Raw genomic sequence first — 18,097 nt, 5'->3', positions numbered from 1 at the left:
CAGTGCCACATATCACAAGGATCGTGGGTTTTTTCTTAGGGAAAGCCGGTATTGGAGAGTTTTGAGCCTCTCGTGTTCCTAAATGCAAACTCCATCCTTGCTACACAAATGCATATGTGTATGTGATGAGAAGCATATCGAAGTCTTACTGGGCCAAACAAATATTATGAATAGAGCAAACAAACAAAAAGCCGTAAGACAAAGGTGTTATAGGCCACACAGTGTGTGACATCTAGTGTCGCCACCCCATACCACGCCACCACAAAAAGACAAAAAAATAAACATAAATCACATTCCAGTCAACAGCAATGATATGTAGCCAGAATCATGCTCAGAGATGAGATACAGTTATAGGAGGTACACTTCAGGTTCTTTAGGATCGTGTTATATGAAAGCTGGCATATATAAAACTCATTGTCTTCATGTTTTGATAGTTACTTGTGTGTGTATATATATGTGTGTGTGTGTGTGTGTGTGTGTGTGTGTGTGTGTGTTTGGGGCATCGATCAGGAAGCGTTTACTCAACAGTCACAGACTTGGCCAGGTTTCTTGGGCAATCAACCTGTGTGGGAGAAAAAGATTAAGAACAAGAATGATTAAAAAAAGAAATATTACAATTATGAATGTTTTTAAGATGTAATTTATTACTGTGAATTTTCAGCATCATTATTCCAGTCTTCAGGGTCACATGATCCTTCAGAAATCATTCTAATATGCTGATTTGCTGCTCAATCATTTTTTTATTATCAACGTTGAAAATATATAGTTTATTGAAATTGTGACATTTTTTCAGGATTCTTTGATAACAAAACGTTCAAAACATTCAACGTTTAAAAAAAATAAAAGCCTGTCACTTTTAATATGCTTAATGTGTCTTTGCTGAATAAAAGTATTCATTTCTTCAAAAGACAAAAGTCTTACTGACCCAAAACTCTTGACTGGTATTTTTATATCAAGGGCCAGAAATATGCATTTATATTTTTATTTATACATTGCTTTTTTCTAAGTCTTAGAAAACTGTGTGGTCAGCGTTACCAAATTCCGTACACATGCTTGGGAAAAGATGTACAGCAGACAGAAAGTACACTCACCGGCCACTTCCTGTTCAATTGATCCTTAATGCAAATATCTAATCAGCCAATCACATGATCTGCTGAAGTTCAAACTGAGCATCAGAAAGTAATGATTTACATTACTTGTAATGTGCAGGGTTCCTACACAATTTTCATTTCAAAATTCCATACTTTTCCAGACTTGAATTTCCAGACTTCCTACAGATTTTTCCGACCATATTTAACTTGTTCGGATAAAATGTTTTCAAATTCAACTGCTAACAAGTGTTACATTCTAAAGATTTAGTATTGGAGTTTTTGCCTTTTATTAGGATAGGAAAGTAGCTAGACAGGAAGTAAGGTGGGAGAGAGAGGGGGGCGGGATTGGGAAAAGTCCATGAGGCAGGACTCGAACTCGGGTCTCCCGAAGCACAACAGCACTACATGGCGACGCACTTACCCACAATGCTATCGACACCGACAAGTCTGTTACACTCTGAGTCAAAACCTCTATGTAGGCTATCTAATATTTAGAAATCCTATATTAAAATTGTGCCTTTTGTGACCTTAACGATCAAAATGCTAAATCAGTCACAATTTTTTTAAAGGGTTATTAATTTACCCAAAAATTTAATTTCTATCATAATTTACTTACCCTCATGTCATTCTAAACTAATAAGACTTTTGTTAATCTTGGAAATCTTGGACACATGAAGATATTTAAAGGATTAGTTCACCTCAAAATGAAAATGTCCTAATCATTTACTCACCCCAATGCCATCCAAAATGGCACCAACTCAAAAACTTAATTTATCTTTCACTGAAGAAAGTAAGTCATGGATATCTTGGATGGCATTGAGGTGAGTAAATGATTAGGACATTTTCATTTTGGGGTGAACAAGTCCTTTAATAAAGGGACAGAAATCTCTCAGATTTAAAATATTAAAAATGTTAATATAATAAAGTCTTATGGTTTTGAAAGACATGGGGGTAAATAAATGACAAATTTTCATTTTGGGTGTACTATTCCTTTAAGGACTCCACTATCGACTCTGTTTTATCCTCAAACCCAACTTGCTTTCTCAAACTACAAAGTGCAGTGTTAACCACTGTTGAACTGAGGAAAGGAAGGAACACACAGGTCTGACCTTTACTGCCATATAGGCTACAAGTTTTTCATTCATTGAAAAAAAAGATTGTGTATATATTTATTATATACATTTAGAAATTCTTAATTTTATATTTAGAAAATGAAATAGGGACAATAGTCTGGAAACATAAATATTTTTCCATACTCTGATTTATTTTTTCCATACTTTTCCAGACCTGGAAATTACTCAAATCAAATTCCATACTTTTCCATACTTTTCCAAACCCCGTAGGAACCCTGAATGTGGTATGGTTGTTGGTGACAGACGGGCTGGTCTGAATATTTCAGAAACTGAGTTTTTCCACGCACAACCATCTCTAGGGTTTACAGAGAACGGTCCGAAAAGGAGAAAACATCCAGTGAGCGGCAGTTCTGTGGGAGAAAATGCCTTGTTGATGCTAAAGGTCAGAGAGAATGACCAGACTGGTTCAGCTGATAGAAAGGCAACAGTAACTCAAATAACCAACAGACATCTGCAGAAACGCCTCGCTGAACGACCTTGAAGCAGAAGAGCTCCAGCAGCAGAAGACACACCGGTGCCACTCCTGTCAGCTGACAACAGGAAACTGAGGGTACAATTCAAACTGGACCGAAACTGGACAATAGAAGATTGGACAAATATTGCTTGGTCTGATGAGTCTCGATTTCTGCTGTGACATCCAGATGGTCGGGTCAGAATTTGCCGTTAAAGGGATAGTTCACCCAAAAATGAAAATTAGCCCATAATTTACTCACCCCCCAAGTCATCCTAGGTGTATATGACATTCTTCTTTCAGACGAATAAAATCGGAGTTATATTACAAAAGTCCAGGCTAATCCAAGCATTAGAATTTGATTCATAGTTGCTCTGTTATTGAAGTCCATAAAAAGTGCATCTGTCCATCAAATAACTGCTCCACGCGGCTCCGGGGTGTTAATAAAGGCCTTCTGAAGCGAATAGACACGTTTGTGAAAGAAAAATATTCATATTTAAAACTTTATCAAGTAAACTTTCAACTGACCGCCTTCCATGGAAAAGTGTTGAATGTTGAAAGTGAAACTCAAGATGTGTACGTGACGTCATGACGAGCCTACCTGGTCGAGTCTTTTGATCGGCAGTAGGGATGGGCAACAGTGGTCGAGTAATCGAGTACTCAAACGTGACTGCGATCATCGATCATGAGAACGATGATCGCCCTGACTTTAAAAAATATATTTGTCTCTTTTTTATTTGTTATTGCGTCATTTTGCACGGTACCGGAGGTCTGATTGGTTAGCGTTATACAGCCCGCCTCCTGACCGCGGCGAAATAAAGTGAAACTGAGGCGTGCACTGCAGTGATGTCTGGAATCACTGTGATCATTAAATGTTTAGTGCAAGATGTGCAGCGCCAATCTGTCATAGCCTATAGCATTATAATGAAAACACGATGTAAACAGAATGCTGTAAATTCTCTGTGCTTAGTTCCCAGTGTATCAGCTGTTAAAGGAAACCCACAGATACCCCTTTTCCACCAAGGCAGTGCTAGAGCTAATTCAGAGCCAGAGCTAGTCCCAGTTCATAGTTGGTTCGACTGAGGAGCCTTCTAAGAACCGGTTTGCTTTTCCACGGGCTGAGAGCCACAACAGAGCCATGTCTTACGTCACTGTATACGTCTCATCTCTCTCAGCAACGCTAGCGAGGCAGCGGCAATGTTGCCAAGTATGTGGTTTTGCCGCGGGCTGTTTTTTCATGTCCGCGGGATGAAGCGACGCCAATTATGTGATATTTAGCCCCGGGAATGCGAATTTTAGTAGGCAACCATGCCAAAAAACACATATTTTACCCCCAAATGTGATTTTTATTGGGGAAGCACCCCTGGAACGCGATTGGGCTTGTTTTGAGTAGCAATTGGGCGGGTTTGTTGTGAAAACCTGGCAACCCTGGGCAGCGGGAAACACAAACACACCAGGCTTGTTCGAGATGCATCGTCACTGCGCAGACCGATCCACGTATGATATAAAAAAAACGAATGAGTGAATCAAAAGCATAAGGAGTCGTATGCTCTCGCTGGACTCGTTATCATACGGCGATCGGTCTCTGCACAGCACCGCTGCGAACAAGCCATCCATCAACAATGCAAACGTTGCGTTACTATTGATTCACATGGCTTTACGATCCTACATCTGCATCAAAACACAACGCAAACACAGCGAATCCAACGCATTCATGTAGTTCGCCGTAATTTGTATAGACGGAGATTACAAACGAGCAGCAGCTGTTAGCTCCATTAGCTGCTATTTCAAAAATGGCGGATCTCAAGTTTGTGTTTGTCTTGTTGACCCCGCCCCCAGCGCCTGACGTAATCGGTTCTTACTTCTAGCCCTGTTCTAGCCCAGCAATGTTTTGGTGCTACTTAAGAACCACTTTTCCTGGCTCGGAGCTGGGGCTTTGTGTGTGGAAACACAAAGAACCGATTTGAAACTAGGCTCTGGCTCCGATCTAGCTCTGGCTCTGGCTCTGCTTTGGTGGAAAAGGGGTAAGAGAAACTAGCGGGAACACTCAGACTAGCGCGTGAAGTTCATGTGCGCATTCGCGTCCTTTTCTGCAGATACACGTTGTAAGATTACTTTTATGTTGTCTATATCTGATTAATCTAATATAAGAAGCGTTTGGTTGAGCTTAATAAGCTAGCAAAGCGCTGCCGTTATACCAGCTGTTGTTCATTCTCTTCAGTTTCAGCTCAAATGCTATGCTCGACATTATGGTTTAGAGACGGTCATCTTCTTTTTATATAGGCTATTTATTTCTCAGAATCATTGATATTAGTAATGCAGCAGTGCTATACTGTTCTCGTATTTTTTAACAGTAGACCTAGTTTATTTAAAGTTGTTTTTCGTTATGAGTTCGAAAACGCGCAGTGATGTCTGTAAACACTTCGATCATGAATAATAAAATTAAGTGCATGATGTGCAGAGTCAATCTGTCAAAGCATTATAATGAGAACACGATTTTAATAAAATGTTGTTTCTGTGTGCTTACGTTGTCCGTGTATCAGCGTTGTTAAGGGTTCGAGCACATTCAAAACGTTCCGTTTCAAACCATAGCCTGTAAAATCTAGCACGCTGAAGTTCATGTGCGCATTCCTTTTGTGTTGATTTAAGTTGTAATAGTTCCTATTAATCTTCATATTAATATTGATAGGCTATAGGGTGCATTTGGTTGAGTTTATTAACCAGCTAGCAAGCTCTGCAGGGTGGTGTTATTTCACAGATTTCAGCTCAAAGGCAATGCTCGATATTATTGACTTGGTTATTTGAAACGGTCATTTTACAAAGATGTTTCTTTTTCAAAGACAGTTATGCATCATAATCTAGCAGTTATTTTTTGTTTTATATGTTCATGTTTTCATATACCCGTTTTCATGTCACGTTTGTATTTGTCAACAACCATTTTCATAACAGTATTTTCATTATCTCAATGACGGATATCTCAATGCCGCTGCTGGTGTAATGGTGTAAGGGATTTTTTAGTACCAATTGAGCATCGTTTAAACACCAGTCTACCCGAGTATCGTTGCTGGCCATGTCCATCCCTTTATGAACACAGTGTGCCAATCTTCTGATGGCTACTTCCAGCAGGATAATGCACCATGTCATAAAGCTCAGATCATCTCAGACTGGTTTCCCGAACGTCAATGAGTTCACCAAACTCAAATGGCCTCCACAGTTCCCAGATCACAATCCAATAGAGCCGGTTTGGGATGTGGAGGAACGAATGTGCCGACAAATCTTCAGCAGCTGTGTGAAGCTATCATGACATTTTAGACCGAAATCTCTGAGCTTTCCAGCACCTTGAATCTACGCCATGAAGAATTAAGGCAGTTCTGAAGTCAAGTCAAGTCAAATCACCTTTATTTATACAGCGCTTTTCACAATGCTGATTGTTTCAAAAGCAGCTTCACAGTGTTAAAAGGGAAGTTATGCAACAGAATTTGATTCGGCTGTACAGCTGCTCTGGAGAAAACAGTGATGTCATCCAGCTCAGTTCAATTATCATATAGTGTCAATGCGGGCGGATCAGTAATATAGTTGAATATTTAGTTTCCCCAACTAAGCAAGCCAAAAGCCAAAGGCAACAGAGGCGACAGTGGCAAGGAACCCAAACTCCATCAGGTGACAGAATGGAGAAATGGAGAAACCAGGCTCAGTCGGGGTGCCAGTTCTCCTCTCGCCAATGAACTAACCGTGTATGATTATGATTCAGGCAACATTACAAGTCAGAAGTCATATTAGATTGGAATATTCTGAAGGCAAAAAGGGGTCCAAACTGGTACTAGTAAGGTATGCCTAATAAAGTGGCTGGTGAGTGTATATCAGTGAGGCAGGAAGTGAGATGAAAGCGAGCACTTAAAGAGACTCACGTCGTATCCGCGGAGCACAGCGAGGTGGAAGGAGAGCAGCTGTAGAGGGATAACGCTGAGGATTCCCTGCAGGCAGTCCAAACAGTGAGGCACTTTGATGGTGCGGCTGGAGCTGTTGATGGTCTCATTGTCCTCCTTATCACAGATTACGATTGGACGGCCCTACAACAGCAACATAATCATTATCCTCTTAAACAGCAAAAACTGCAGAGATAACTAGGTTTGTATGGAAATAGCAAGCTTTTTAACTAGATTCAATCTATTCTTTCTAAAGTCGCAGGCATACTAGACTTTGAACATGCAATACATTTGTGACCCTGGACCACAAAATAGGGGTTGAACAGATTAGTCGACTAATCGACTTTAATGCTCTGCAATGACGCTTTAAGCTTGACGTCGAGTAGTCCCTGGTCATGGCCTAAAGAGGGCACAACAGGATAAGTCCACTTTTATGCTCAGTATCCAAACAGATAAATTATCATAAATGCATACGCTACTCTGAGAGTGCTCCACGAGACAAGTGGGGATGCACGATATTGGATTTTTGCAGATATGTCGATATTTTTCAACTCATTTTGGCAGATGCCGATACCGATATTCATTTTTTTTCCCCCTTTGTTTGGAAACACCACCATTTTGAGCACCTTTTTCATTCGGGTTTCAGATTTCTGAGGTCTCCTTACTAAAAGGATACTTGTTAAAGATAAATACATGTTAATAAAGTTATTTTATATAATAATATTATATTAAAAACTCAGGTAAAAAGTAAATTTTCACCCCAGACATGCAGCTGTAACCTAAATATTTTATTTTTGGATTTAAAGTTTGTGCACATGAAGTGGGGGTGGCATGACATCAGTTGATGCTGTCTTTAGCTTCCAATAAAAAATTCTACAATTATTTTAGAGCTCCTTGGATTATTTTTTGGATTAAGTTATTTGTGTATTCTACTTTTAATTGTATTACTATAACAACAGCGCCCACACTACATATATATATAACATTCTACCAGGCGGGCACTAGGACCTGGAGGAGGCTTCTGCTGCTGAGGAGGCTGCTGCACGGACTAGAGCAAGGAGAGTCACTGTTGACGGTCGCGTATTCACAAATTCAAGGCAGCATTTAAAGGGATAGTTCACCCAAAAATGAAAATTCTGTCATCATTTACTCACCCTCAAGTTATTTCAAACCTGTATGAGTTTCTTTGTTCTGCTGAACACAAAAGAAGATGATTGTAAAAAAGCAGATAGAGCAACCATTGACTACCATAGTATTTTTGACCCTACTATGGTAGTTAATGGTTGCTCTCTCTCCTTGGTTACAAACATTCTTCTAAATATCTTATTTTGTGTTCAGCAGAACAAAGAAACTCATACAGGTTTGAAACAACTTGAGGGTGAGTAAATGATGACAGAATTTTAATTTTTGGGTGAACTATCCCTTTAAAAACGGTCAATATAAATCACCATACATGTATGTCAACAAGCAAAAACAAGCAAATACATTGCAAGTTCACTTCAAAAATGACTTCACTGCTGACATGATTTTATCGCTATAGCACTCCTTGCACACAAGAGTTATTGCAGGCATCAACATGTTATCATATCGCCAAGTAGTGGTGCAACGGATCACAAAACTCACGGTTCGGATCACACTACGGATCATAAGTCACGGATCAGAAAAAAAGGGGGAGGAGACTATTTTTATTTGCTTTCCATGTATTACATGAAAACTTTTGGTATTAAAATAACCTATATGGTTTATAGGTTAACAAGGAACTTTTGGTGTTAACAAAAATAAAACAAATAACCATCTGAATAAATCAAATTTGACTAAAAACAACCTGAGACGTGAAAATGGGCCTGAGGTTTTTTTTTTTTTTTTTAAGATTAGGATGTCAACATTCTCAGGGGAGAGAGTAGACCTCTCACTCTTGTCAGCATTGGAATTCTCTTTGTAGGCATATACACTATTTTATAGACATCATGTTTAAACGCACTACACTTAAACAACGTTTTATTGAATTCATTACTTTATATTTATATGGCCCAGTACCTACTTTAGATGTATATATTACGTTGCTCATGCAAGTTGCAAAACAGACAATTGACTATGTTAAAATAAACATTTTAAAGTAAAACTTACGCTAGACAAAAACCGACTGTCGTCTTTTCTTTCGTTTTTAAATCTTTTTACAAGAAATCCTGCAGGTCATAAAGAACTTTGTTTTTCCACCTCCAAGAAAGGACAGGTGCTCTCCATTATTTCTCCTTGTTTACTTAAAGGCCATTTTCCTTGCTTTACTCGAGGTAAAAAGCCATGTGTTGACTTTGAAACAGAGTAGACTTTACATTATTTGCATCTGTGGTGGAATTACTAGATTTTCGCATCGATACATGTTTGTTTTAATGCGGATGCGCTGTCACTTTAATTCAGCGCCAGCACATCCAAAAATAGACTGTGCGGAAACGATCGCAGCACAGCTGTATGGCTACGCGCTCCTGGAACGCACTGACGGACCGAAGCTGCGTGCAGTGTGAAAGCTGTATCCGTTAACAAGGGTACGGAAAAAATACGCACTGCAAAAGGAGTATGTGAAATGGGTGTCAGCAGGTGCCATTCTCGATGTATGCGCCACTTTCATAAGGCTTTCTCGTGCCACAGTGCCTACATACTGTTACAGTTTTGTCCACCACCCTTCCGTCATCATTATATTTTTACAGGGAAGCCAAAATGCTCCCATACACGCGATTTGAATGATGCGGGAGGCTTTTATAGTTCTACTACTTCTCCGCCAGCCACTGTTGACTGATTAACATGCCCTGTTCACGTGAACACATGTTTTTCTCGGAAACTCAGCATAGAGTTTAAAGGAACGAGATCACTTAAAAAGCAATATCGGCAGAAAAACTGTCTTTTAGTCTGCGATCGCTTCAGATTAATCCACAAGTTTAAAAAAAAAAAGCGCATTAAATCCACGGGTCACGTGCGTGCCGAACCATGGGTCGTGATCCGTACAACTGCGATCCGTTACACCCCTATTGGCAAGGCATATTGGTATAATTTTTTTCACATCAGCCGATGCCGATTTTTAAATTTTAAGCGTTTATCAGCCGATTCCAATGTCGTACCGATAATATCGTGCATCCCTATTGATTATACCATCTGGAAGCTCAATATTATCGGGTGAATGCACGTTTTAAACAGTTTATTGTACATGCAAGTTAATCGCTGTTCTAAACGTATGCGTGCTGCATTGTAACACACACACACACATACAGACAGTAGCTCGCATATCACGTGCAGATTGCGCGTACACCATTCAGTAGCGCAGAAATGTATTGTCAACACTGTTCTGTGATTAATCAATAAAATAGCTTAGAAACTGAAAGTTCTAGCATGTATTTATTAGTAACTAAAACCCACAGTTTCACTATTAGTAGAGAGACGCTGCCTGCCAGGTACAATTAATTCACACGCAATCGCTCTCTCAATGCATCCATATTGGCCTAGATATAATCTTTACTGTAACTTTATCTGTGTCTGATTTAGAATCTGTGAGAAATATAACGACCCAAATAAGCTGTTATGTAGGAGCAATAATCTTGTGGCCAGCGCTGTGTCATTTGCCATTTCTGTGCACAAGACAGCCTGCGTTTGAGTCTCAGCCCGAGGTTCAGGCTTATTTGTTCATTAATGACGTCATCAGCGAATCCGAAGTTGTTCAACCCCTACCACAAAACCAGTCATAAGTTAGGATATTAAGTACATTTCCTACTGTTTATTATTAAAATGTATTATTATTAGTAATATGCTTTGCTAAGGACTTCATTTGGACAACTTTAAAGGCGATTTCTCAATATTTCGATTTGTTTTGCACCATTCGTGAATCCAGATTTTTAATAGTTGTATATCTGCCACATATGGTCCTTTCCCAACAAACCATACATCAATGGAAAGCTTATTTATTCAGCTTATTAATCAACAATTTCAAAAAATGTACCCTTATGACTGGCTTTGTGGTCCAGGGTCACATATATCGTGAAATAAAATTACTCATATCATGATATAAGGTTTTGGTCATATTGCCCACCCCTAAATTCTAGTAATGATACATGTGCACATCTGAATGGCTCTTACCTGTCTTGCCACCACCTGCTGCAGTGCGTTTTGGCACTTGTTGTACGTGTGGTCTCTCATGATGATCATTATGACAGGCATGAGTTTGTCCACTAGAGCCAGCGGACCATGCTTCAGCTCTCCAGCCAAAATCCCCTCTGAATGCATGTACGTGATCTCCTTAATTTTCTAAATGACACAAACAAGAGAATGTTACCTTAGAAGAGTGACTAAACGGGAACTATTAAACAAAGCTTAAACAAAGACAAGACAAAACACAACTGTTGCATAATCATAATTAGGGAAAAAATAGCTGCTTCACACATCTTGGGTTCAAATGCACATTTTTGTGGTCAGAGTTGGCTAATGCCTCAATGACAGTTCAGTTTTCCTCATCCTCACTTCCAGTGTAAGTGGGGTTTTTTTCTTAACCAACACAGTCAAATTGCTTCCTCTGTTTATTTGTGGTTAAACTAAATGAGGCCAAACTCCTGGAAAATTCTAAAGTACATCAGTTAAGATTCTTATTTTCTTCCTTGTTCTTACTTCCCTGGTAAGGCTTAAATATACAGGTAATCATTCTTGAATGTGAGTATCAATCAGTGTAAATTACTCTCCAAACAGAACTAGAACTATTGACCCTCATGTCATTCCAAACCAACTGCCGAACATAAAAGAAGAATATTTAGAAGAATGTTGGAAAAATTTTCAAGTTTTGGTGACCATTAACTTGTTTGGAGGGGAAAAAATACATCTCAAAATATCTTAATTTGATGGTCATTTTCATAATGTAAACATTAAAAGATCACCAAAGTCCCTTTAAAGGAAAGTATGTTCACTCGGCGGCCATATTTGCAACGCCTCTGGGCAGCAATTTATATATCAATCATATTCTGCATTTTTGAAGAACATGCCCCCATTTTCCATTTGCACACTAACACAGCTGATCGCATGTGAACTGAACAAGCTCAAATTAAATTGGAGAGCTATGGTGGAGAAGAATAATGAAAAATGACTTAAATTGGGGTCTGTTCTTCCCACAATGCTATCATATGGCTTCAGGAGACTTGAAACAGTAGCAGGAGGGAAGTGAGTGATAGATGGGTGAAAAAGGTAGGAAGAGGGCATGTGGTCTAACCAAAGCTCCCTCCAGGCAGGTGGCGTAGTGGTAGCCTCGGCCCATGATGAGAACACTCTTCTGTTGATACAGCTCAGTTGCCAACTTCTGAATCTCATCGTCCAGACTCAACACCTCCTTGATCAGATCTAGAGAAAGAGAGAGACCGTGTAGCTTGTAAATTGTGCATGAATTTGTGCTTTTGCACATTCACACATTAAATAAAATATTTAGTATGGCAGAAATTAAGGTACCAATTACAGAAAATGTTTCCTCTATGTTGCATTAATGAAGCCTCAAAAATGTCTGGCGAACAAGCAAAAGACTTATTGAATCAGAACTAAATGAATATGCAGCATTTCAGCCGTCCATCCAAATGTCCATTGATTTTTTGTTGTTGTATGGAACAGATGCGGTCAGAAATCTTCTGTAAAATGATGTAGTGATGATTAATTCACAATTTCCGTAAACAGTACAGCTATAGCATGTTCATAGCAGCACATATGGAGGTTCACAGAGCATTTGATGTTTTAAAGGTGCACTATGTAACTTTTTCCGTCCGCTAGGGGTCGCCTATTCAAAACAAAGGCGTAGCTTGATGACGCCAAGTTTGAGCGCAGAATGTGGTCCCAAGTTTGAGCTTGGGATATGTGGTCTTCATTTATGCATTTTACATTTAAGCATTTGGCAGACGCTTTTATTCAAAGCGACTTACAGTGCCTGTATTACAGAGACAATCCCCCTTGCTCAAGGACACACTGGTGGCGACTGCTGGGATCAAACCTTCATCTTTTGATGACAGTTTCTACTTCATCTTTGTTGTCAACACTGACTTTATTAATAAACAATTATATACCCCTCCCAGTATATATTTAACTAATTGAATTAATATAAACATGCGATTAGTTGATTAATGGCTTAAATGAACAACTACTAGTCGACTAGAAAACTCTTTAGTCAGGGGCAGCCCTAGAAAATTGTCTTGTGCGACAAAAATACAAACAGTGCAAATAATTTTCACAAACTATATAATGAATATTTACATAAACAAAATGGAACTCTGCGTCAGTTATCTCCGTCAGAATTGGTTCCACCGGGACATTGTGTAGCAACTAGTTTGGAAACGTAAATTTCTATGCCTCGTCCAATGTGTACCGCTGTTTTATACTTGTTTTTTGGTTTGGTGTTATGCTTTGTCAGAGTGCTCTCATGCAAATCAGTTATTTTGTGTTTTTCATGCACACAAATACACACGCACGCAATTATTTTCACTTTGTTTGCGCTCAAATATCCAAAGAAACATGCTAATTGGTGGTCCAAAAGACCAAAACCTACAGTGTGTTTATTGGTTGAGTAGATGACAGTTTCTACCAATCTGGGAACGGGGGGTGGGAACATCAACAAACGTTCCCGTTTGGCTCAGAGAAACGAACCGCATTGGGGTTTTTTGACGAATCAATGCTGATCAAAACTTCAAAAACTACAGAGCCTCTGAATGTCCAACTGAGACAAATGTGATACCACTGAAAAGCTGGGAATCTCCTCTTTACAAGAATGTTTAAACATTTAAGAACAGCAGTTATTTACACGGTCTTTAAGGGTTAACTAATTTGCAAGAATCTTTCCAAACTGCTGCTCTACCATGACAGTAGCTGAACTTAAAACATATATAATACTTGCTGAAGCACCACTTATGGCAGGACTGAGCATATTTCAGAAGGCAACTATGTTCAGGTACTTGCATACATATGTTTTGGGCCAAAGACTGTAAATACAGTGACCAAAACATGCAAGCATTAATGACAAAATCAGCAGTTTTTAGCATGAATAGCAAGCTGGAGTGCAGGGGGAACTTTAGTAACTGGCTGCCAACACATTCCCGACCTCATTGGCTTGGAAGCAGAACGAAAAATCCACAGAGGGAGAGCGAAAGAACTGGAGAAAGGCGAGAAAGGGGGGCTGGGGCGCCCCAGCAGACACTTGTGGTCCAATAAAGACTTCCAACAGTGACTGAGAGAGCTGGCCGAGGCCATCTGCTCCTCCCTGCACACCAAACCGTGAACACACACACTTACATGCACACAGAGCTCTATGACATCAGCATCTAACCAATATAAATGCACACAGAGAGCATGTGTACAAAAAAGAGGTTTACAATTCATATTAGGGATGGGACGATTACCGGTTTCATGAATATTGATGATATTCATGATATAATCATAATATGAAATTTTCATACCGTCCCATCCCAAATTCATATATTGTGACTTATGACAACGATCACATTAGAAGCAATTCATGCAGAATTCAAGACAATTCTAAAGCGGAGTTTACCTGGCAGCACTTTGAGGCCTTGTATGATTTCTCGCCTTCGTGGCTGCACGGAGATTCTGTCATCACACATCAACAGGGCGAACATGATGAGAGCCACAAACTGACTTGTGTACGCCTGCAATAGACAAAACAAACAGCACAAAACTGAGTTCATATGAGCTAAAATCCAATTTGTTTGTTTGTATTGTATTGGGGGTCAATCCTATACTCTGACCCACAGTGGCTTGTAGTCCCTGAGACAGATCAGACATGCAATTATTTGTTTTATTTATTGAATAATCCACAATACCCATCACCCAACAAACAAACTATGTATTAGAGTTTCTGTGGAACTACCCCAAACTGCAACTACCAACCAGATGCAGAACCAAGTAGAGCTGCAACTAACGATTATTTTTTCTGTCGACTAATCTAACGATTATTTTTTCGATTAGTCGACTAATCTAACGATTATTTTTCCAGATTAATCTTATGATTCTTTTTTACTGATTATTGTATTTCAAAGCGGGTAGTGAATTTGTATATTATTTTAACATGAAATCAATGAATGATGACAATATTAATTGTATTTCAGGAAAGGTAGTGTACATAGTATGCCATTTTATAATGAAATAAATGAACACAAGAAGCTTTTTAAACATAATATATAATGATACTATTCATCATAAAATGTATACAGAGTAGGCCTAATTAGGAAAAGTTGTTTACTATAGGCTAGTAGTTGAGTATGATTTACTTATTGATTTGTGTCGATAGTAAACGAAAATGCACTTGTATTTATCTGCAAAAGGTTCACATACAGGAGCTTTCAGCATAGTTTTAATATAGTATAACTAGTCGTCTATTTTGAAGATACATGTGCATAAACAACGACTAAAGCTGCCAGAAGTTTTAGCCCAAACTTCAAAGACACATTTAAATGATTAAAGCTAGAGGCATAGGCTATCTTAACTTTAATGTTACTTTAATCATGTAAACTACCTATATACAGCATGTTTTATGCACATGTGTTTGGGACAGAGCGGAACCAGGTCGCATTAACAGGAGATATATGCAGCCCATAATAAATAAAAGCACGAGACGTACTGGGGTCGGAGAAGAACCCCGGAAAATGTGACCGTCTGTTGCAATACACGCGCCACGGTTCAGCTGCGCGAGAGAACACTGGAAGGGTTGCCAGGTTTACACAACAAAACCCACCCATTCGTTACTCAAAACTAGCCCAAAACAAGCCCAATCGCGTTTCGGGGAGGTTCTCTGGTAAACATCGCGTTCGGGGGGTTGAATATGTGTGTTTTTTTGCTTCAACCCGCGGACATGAGACACAGCCCGCGGCAACAGTGTAGAAGTAGCCCAATTCCGCGGAAAAAAGCGGACTTGGCAACACTGACTGCAGTGTGAAAGCTCCCGCTCTCAACGCGCACAGCTTCTGCTCTGCCTGCGCGCGCAGTGTGAAACCGGCGTTACAGAGCGAACAAAGCACAGTTTTACTCGGCTTCTGTTTAAAGTACTCCCACACTTTTGAATGTCGCGGTCTGGCTTTATATGATAAATGATCATTTTCACTATGCCCGGGAGCAGAAGCTGCCATTATTCTAGATCTTCTGTTCCATTCTAGAACGTAAATAATGTGCCGCCGACGCGTCGACGCATTTCACGCACGTCGACGTATTTTCGTAGTCGACGTCATCGACGACGTCGACGCGTCGTTGCAGCCCTAGAACCAAGCACTAATTACAGTACCATAGCAGCATTTACACATCAGCAAGATAAGACTGTTGTATGACCCAAAAGGATTTTTGAACAGTGAGCTCCTTGAATTAATGAATTGTAGAGCTTCGCTCTCACTTCATTTTCTCTGAAATGGACAAAAACCTTTTAATCCTATACATTCTATATATAACCATGTTTATACATCTCCCATCTCATGATCAGTTCAGTTCAGTTTATTTCTAAAGCACATTTAATATCAGCAACAAGGCTGACCAAAGTGCTGTACAGATAACAGATAAAAGGAAGCAGAGAAGAACAAAACAAGACATTACAATGTATTAAAAGCCATCGAAAAGAGATGTTTTAAGACTAGATATGAATGCAGATAAGGTAGAAGGAGCCTTAATGTGGTTTGGAAGACTGTTCCATAAAGTGGGACCAGCCACAGAAAAAGCTCTATTACCCTGGCACTTTAAGCAAGTTCTTGGAATTTTGAGCAAGTTTTGATTTTCAGATCCATTTATATAATTTTGCCTATATATTAGTTCAAACACTTTTGAATGAATGCTTTAGAATTGCATACTGTAGTTAAATATCAAATAAATTGTATGTTTGGTATCTATGAGCTGAACTTTTAATTCCCTATACAATTGATTATTTACATTATATTTTGCTGCTTTGATTACATTAGTATTATGGAATCTTCAATTTTTTTCTCTTAACACCCAGGCCAATTTCATATACAACACACCTTGCTAGAAGACAAAAGTTTGTAAACTAACTTTCCCTCCAAAAGTGCAACTCCTTATTGGCTCGATAATCTGCATCAGGACTGTATGTTAGACCCACAAAGTAGTTGGACACAGAAGCCACACTTTAAAAAAAAAAGTATACATATCATGGCATTGAATAGCTAAATATGAACCAAGAGGCATCATATAAACTTGTGGTTACTTAGCTAGGACTCAAGCTGTGAACTTAAGGACATTCATCCACTAAAAATCACCCACTCGTCAATGCATGCCATTGAAATAATGTCTTAGCAAAGTGAAGTTAGTTCATATAATACGATGCATGTAATGCAATGACATTCAGGTGGGTGTTTACACTTTACACAACACCATTTTCAATTAAAAACTGAAAAAATTATGTTTTGGGTGTTAATTTACACAACAATGTTGTTTTAGGGGCCTGAAAACGCAAACTTTTGAAAACATACACATTGTCGTCATGTTAACGTACCCTCAGACATTGGCTTGAGTTAGAGCCATGTGCGGGGCAGATTTTTCAGTCCCGCTCCCGCAGGATTCTGTCCCGTTCCCACAAAAATATACGTTACCTTCTCCAGCTCTTGCCCGCAATATTCATGTTTTGTCTTGCTCCTGTCCGCAAAAGCCAGCATAAAAGTATAAAGAGATTTTTTTCTGTATGTCCATGAAACAGTTTTAAGTCATTTAATATAAAAGCAAGTGCGTACATGGTTTGGCGTGGCAGAATGCGCGTAAAGTGCCCTCCCTTAATACTTCCTAAAAAGCCATCATCTCAGTTCATCGCAATCTCACAAAGCTCCGTTATCAATGAAGCTGACTGCCCAATGAATCTTTCATAATGTCTACACTTTCTTTGTTATAATCAGAGGATTTGCCAGCATACCAGAATTCAGCACCGAGCAAAAACTCAAGATGTTTTGAGCCATGAGTGGATTCGGTCTTAAATGCATCTGATTGGCCATTGCATTCTAGAAATCAACACATAGGTGTTGACTCCTGCGAATAGTTAGTCTAGAAATCTAGACACATCCTAGTGGCAGCAAATGTAATATGCAGCCATGATCGTCTAGAAACTCTCCGTTGGCTTGCAAACTTGAAAAACCAAATTCTAGTCAGGCCAATTCACATCGTGTATAGTCGGTGGGCGGGCTTAACACAATGACGGCAGAGTTGTGACGGTTCCGCGTGAATTCCCTGCTACTTCCCTGCTAACAAAGAACGGCACTGAAGTCATTCTTAAAAAAGGAAGATGTGTTCGGAGTTTTGCCGACCGGATATGGCAAAAGTTTAATCTATCAACTAGCTGGTGGGAAAACACATGGGACTCGCTTGTGATTGTTGTCTCACCACTGATAGCGCTCTGGTTGGTTGTAGTGCTATCCTATTGCATGCAGAGGGAATTTGAAAGAAAACCATTTATCCTGCCCCTCGGATTGAGCCCTGCCAATGGTGTGTTCCCTG

At 39.4% G+C, this 18,097-nt stretch overlaps 1 protein-coding gene across 1 annotated transcript in view; it reads right to left on the bottom strand.

Moving 5' to 3' along the window:
• Positions 1 to 18,097, bottom strand: part of gfpt1 (glutamine--fructose-6-phosphate transaminase 1) — a 56,714-nt gene continuing 38,617 nt past the window's right edge. Inside the window, exons 15-19 of the mRNA XM_079826965.1 lie at positions 14,154 to 14,268; positions 11,841 to 11,968; positions 10,724 to 10,891; positions 6,584 to 6,745; positions 1 to 562 (exon numbers count right to left, since the gene is read on the bottom strand). Of these exons, the coding sequence (XP_079683091.1) occupies positions 518 to 562; positions 6,584 to 6,745; positions 10,724 to 10,891; positions 11,841 to 11,968; positions 14,154 to 14,268 (618 nt within the window). The 3' untranslated portion in view covers positions 1 to 517. The remainder of the gene's footprint in view (positions 563 to 6,583; positions 6,746 to 10,723; positions 10,892 to 11,840; positions 11,969 to 14,153; positions 14,269 to 18,097) is intronic.

The sequence above is a fragment of the Gobio gobio genome, assembly GCF_949357685.1.
Source record: "Gobio gobio genome assembly, chromosome: 10".
Taxonomy (NCBI): domain Eukaryota; kingdom Metazoa; phylum Chordata; class Actinopteri; order Cypriniformes; family Gobionidae; genus Gobio; species Gobio gobio.
The sequence above is the reverse complement of the archived record's forward strand: the minus strand, read 5'-3'. Positions and strand labels throughout refer to the sequence as shown.